A 4,392-nucleotide genomic window follows, 5' to 3' on the forward strand; every position below is an offset into this window, starting at 1 on the left:
TAATTAACTGAAGAAGAGAAGCAGCTTAAAAAAATGCTAAATACTAAGTATCAGACAACTCAGACCTACTCAACAAACAGTATCAAACTTTTACTGCACAAGTTGTAAAGTTGTTGTAAGTGTTGCTAAATGACTCACTGACTCACCTGAGCAGGACTCTTAAATGTGTTTTGGGTTATTCGCTGGGTGGAAACATGATGCACTGGGAGGGATTCCATTTCCAAAAAGGAATACTGCTTTACATATTTTTCCCCCTCAAACTGATGTTGGAATACATAAAGAGGGTAAAATAGGGGTCTCAAAATACAAAAGTGACAGTGATGGAAAGAGTTGGAAGGAGAAAGATTGCAATAAACACCTGGAAACATTAGGTGTGGCCTTTAAGACTGTGTCTGCTACAGGGTAATACTTAAGAAAGTGCATGTAATTGTACGTCGGACTGATCTGTATTTGGTTCTCATGTGTTCTTTAAAATAGTTTAAACAGTCATTTGAAGAATTGTCTAACCTTATGAAACAACTTCTAGATAAAAAAAAAAAAAATGTCTGAAGAAGAGTTGAGGTCATTGCCCAGTGGCGACGGCCCTCCCCCAGGATAAATAGAAACAGCTGTTTCACAGCTGTGATTTCCTATATGTGTGTGGTTAAGAGGACACATGATGCTGCAGTACTATCGAGTCATTATGAGGAGGGACTTTACTGTCTGTTCATTCCTTGTGGTTTCTAGTGCTCACATGGCATCATATTCATAGATGGTGAAAGATCAGCTTAGTAAAAAAGGATGAATTTGTCTGTTCAGGATGACTCCAAATTAGACCAGCATGCCATTCAGAAATACCTGAGAAAAATGAATTAAGAGTGCTTTTTAAAATTCTGATTCAATGGCAGAATTCGAATTTAATTTTAACTGCAAACAGCAACAGAATGCAGAACTGAAAATTAAATTTTACATATAAGAAAATAGACTTAATAGTTCAAACAAACGTTGAATGTTGGCTTGACAAAGCCTTGTTTGAAAACTCTGAAAGATTTGAAGATTTGTCTATATGCCTTATGGATAGCGCAATAGATCCTCTTCCTGTCATTCCAAACGAGTGCAACAGTGCCTGTTCACTATTTTAGCTGTATTTTTCCCATAGGGATTTTAAAAAGTTTTTTTTTTTTTTAAAAAGAGTTATAAACCATGAACCAAACCAACCAGCTACGTGATGAATCGCAGCATTACAAACTTTTATCTGAAGCAAAAAGTATTGAAAATCATCCAAAAAAAACAACAATGGCACAAAACGGAGTACTTGACAGCTTTAATAAGAGAAAAATGGAGAAATATTTATGCTTCTGGCAGACGTTTTTATCCAAAGCAACTTACATTGAATTCAAATCAATTCTTGCTTCCCCTGGGAATTTTAATCCTTGGCATTGCTAGCACCATGTTCTAAAGTTTGAACTACAGGAAGATGTTGGTTATGAAGAAACAGTTTTTCAATTTATTACAAAATGTACATATATACACAAATATTTAAGTAGTTTGAAATCATAGGCATACTGACTCTATTATGTAGGCAATATTAGCATGTTGCGATTCTCTGATTGGTTGAGATTTCTTTGCAGAATCATGGTTAATGTCGTTTTTCACCAGTACTTCCACCGTTGAACATGATTATTTAAAAAAATAAGTAGAAATAATGCTGATGGCTTCAACAAAACCATATAAAAACTTAGATTAACAACCTCATCTGCCTTTAATAATTTAAATAAGTTATTGTTAAAAAATCTACATTTTCTGACATTCTGACCTGACTTTTGCACTTTACATAAACAACTTGTGAGTTGTGGTCACTTCACTTCACTTGAACTGGCACAGAGCCAACTCTTCCTGCTCGATATCTTTACATCCTTATGTTCTTAACATTTGGATTCAGTAAAACATGTAGATTTCTAAAGCAATAAAATAGAAAACTTTCCCAGCACATGGAATCTGACAAACTGTGATAAAAACCGAACTTGTCCGCTACGTTCTTGTGCTATCTACATTTCTGCATCACCACCAGTATGATGATGTGCAAAAGAATTCTATACGTTTTCACCCTTTGCTTCAAAGGGTCAAGTAACATAATCTGTACTTTACACTCTGTCACCTGAAGCTTTACCAGTGCCACGTACACAACATGCCACTGGATTAAAGATAAGCACACCATTGTGATTCAACAAAGATTGTTAATGGCATAAATAGACACCATATCTGACCTATTTATATCCTCCGTTTATCAGTGAAGAAAATGTCTTAAGACTTTAAGATTTTATGTGAAGACATAAGACAAGTACACCAGACTGAAGGTAACAGAGACATGGACAGCATAGACATAATGAGTTATAAATATATTCCAAGCAAACCTCACAGTATACAATTACGTTTCTAATCTATATATACATATAAATAAATAACTATATATCTATAAATACATCTTACTGATTGATACCATATGTAAGATTCTCTTTAAATACTGTTCAAGTGTACCAATGATAAGGATGGTTTATGGGATGCATGATGATTTATAGAAATCCATTTTCTTTTAGGCTGCCGGTTCCTTTGCTTCTGTCTCTTGCACTTTTTATCCCTGCATTCATCACTTCCTTTCCTCATTCCTCATGTCTTTGGTGTGTGGCCCAGAAATCACACTTTCAGAGTGTCGTTTGTTTCACCTCTTGCCATATAAATGAGAGAATCTGTTTGGCCAGTGGAAGTGTGGATGTTTGGTGAAGTTCAGGCATGTTCTGAGGAGGTGGTGCTCACACCTCCACATCCGGATCTGAACCCAACCCTTGCTTCTGCAAAGTGTCTTCCCTCTTCATCTTTGGCTTCTCAGTTCGGGTGTGCCACACCAGCACCTGAGCAAGAGGAAAATCATTTCAATAGTAAATAAAGGAATAGATGACATCGCTTACTCATGTCATTGCAAAAAAGGTTAGGCAAAATTAAGAATTTAACAACTGGCTCCCTTTCAGTTCATGAAGTGGAATTTAAAATGAATTGTCCACACAGGAATTTGAAATGGAATTTACAGAATAACAATTCAGAGAAATAGGTCATGGCATTCAGAAATCGAATTGGAATTTAAAAAGCATTGTTAATTTGTTTATGTTAATGCACACAACCCTGCTTCCAGCAAAAGTGGATTTCCTCCTATTTGCCATAGCTCTCAAATGTCACATGACTGATCATGATGTGGTAAGCAGTGTTGTTAACTAAAACTGTAAAAAACAAACATTTTTGTTCACTGCAATAAAAAAACTAAATATTATATGAAAAATGTTCACTAAGTGAAAATCTGAAATGTTGCCATGTCAGCTAATTGAAATAAGTTTAATTGAAATTACTAACTGAATTAAAACTAAAACGGAAATAATAAACTAAGACTGAAATAAAAATAAATGTAAACTTTTTATAAATATTTTTTTAAAAATGGCAAACTGAACTTAAAATTAAAATATATAATTCTAAATTAACACTGGATATACACAACATGAACATACAAAAAAAAAACACATTCTCTGACATTCTTTTGCTTATATAACAGAAAATAATATGTGGTCAAAATAATATAACGACAATTTTTATATAATGACATTTATGGAGAATTGTTCAATCTCAATCTCTGTTGAACAAAAGTATTTCTTGTTCCTGCATGACAACACAAACAAATTTATTTTTATAAGGCTTATTAAACTGAAACCTCACAAAAATCAAGGTCATATTTAGGCATGGACCGGTATGAGATTTTGACGGTATGATAACCTTAAGCAAAAATATCACGGTTTCACTGTATTGTTGTCACAGCTCTAAAATGTAAAAAAAAAAAACTTTTCCACTGAACACAATATATTTTATTTTTGAGAAACATACAGAATATTTGGAACAGTAGTATTTGTTTATTGTTTCTTTGATTTGTTTCTGAAATGTTTGCTGAATTGTGGGCTGTCTTGCAGCTTTTGATGTGGATGGTTGATTTGCTGCTAGAGCTACTGCTGTCCTAAAAAGAAGAAAAATAAAGACTGACATCTTTATTTAACCTAAATCTGTAATTACAGTTATTTAATTTTAGTTATATAATTCATATACATATAATTTCATATCATTTAGTTATATCATTTCATATACATAATTTGATTTAATAATAACCCAATTTGAAGCAAAAACAGAATGTTCTGACAAGCTTTGTGAAATTATACTACATGCCTGAACGAAGCAAACAGCAGGAGCTCTGAATGAGATGCAGATTCACTCTCTGACAGCAGGAGGCGCTTCTGGAACACCACATACAGCGTTTCCTTGGTTACTGCTGTAAACAAAGCAGCTGCCTGAAACACTGCTTTAATATGAACTATACAGAGA

The 4,392-nt window shown here is 33.8% G+C and overlaps 1 protein-coding gene across 1 annotated transcript in view; it reads right to left on the reverse strand.

Annotated features, from left to right (window-relative positions):
* Nucleotides 1-2,478: 2,478 nt before the first annotated feature.
* LOC107669233 (galactosylgalactosylxylosylprotein 3-beta-glucuronosyltransferase 3-like) overlaps nt 2,479-4,392 on the reverse strand; it is a 6,590-nt gene continuing 4,676 nt past the window's right edge. Inside the window, exon 5 of the mRNA XM_016461406.1 lies at nt 2,479-2,888. Coding sequence (XP_016316892.1) covers nt 2,790-2,888 — 99 coding nt within the window. The 3' untranslated portion in view covers nt 2,479-2,789. The remainder of the gene's footprint in view (nt 2,889-4,392) is intronic.

Source organism: Sinocyclocheilus anshuiensis, unplaced genomic scaffold (genome assembly GCF_001515605.1).
Source record: "Sinocyclocheilus anshuiensis isolate Anshui unplaced genomic scaffold, SAMN03320099.WGS_v1.1 scaffold337, whole genome shotgun sequence".
NCBI classification, from domain to species: Eukaryota; Metazoa; Chordata; class Actinopteri; order Cypriniformes; family Cyprinidae; genus Sinocyclocheilus; species Sinocyclocheilus anshuiensis.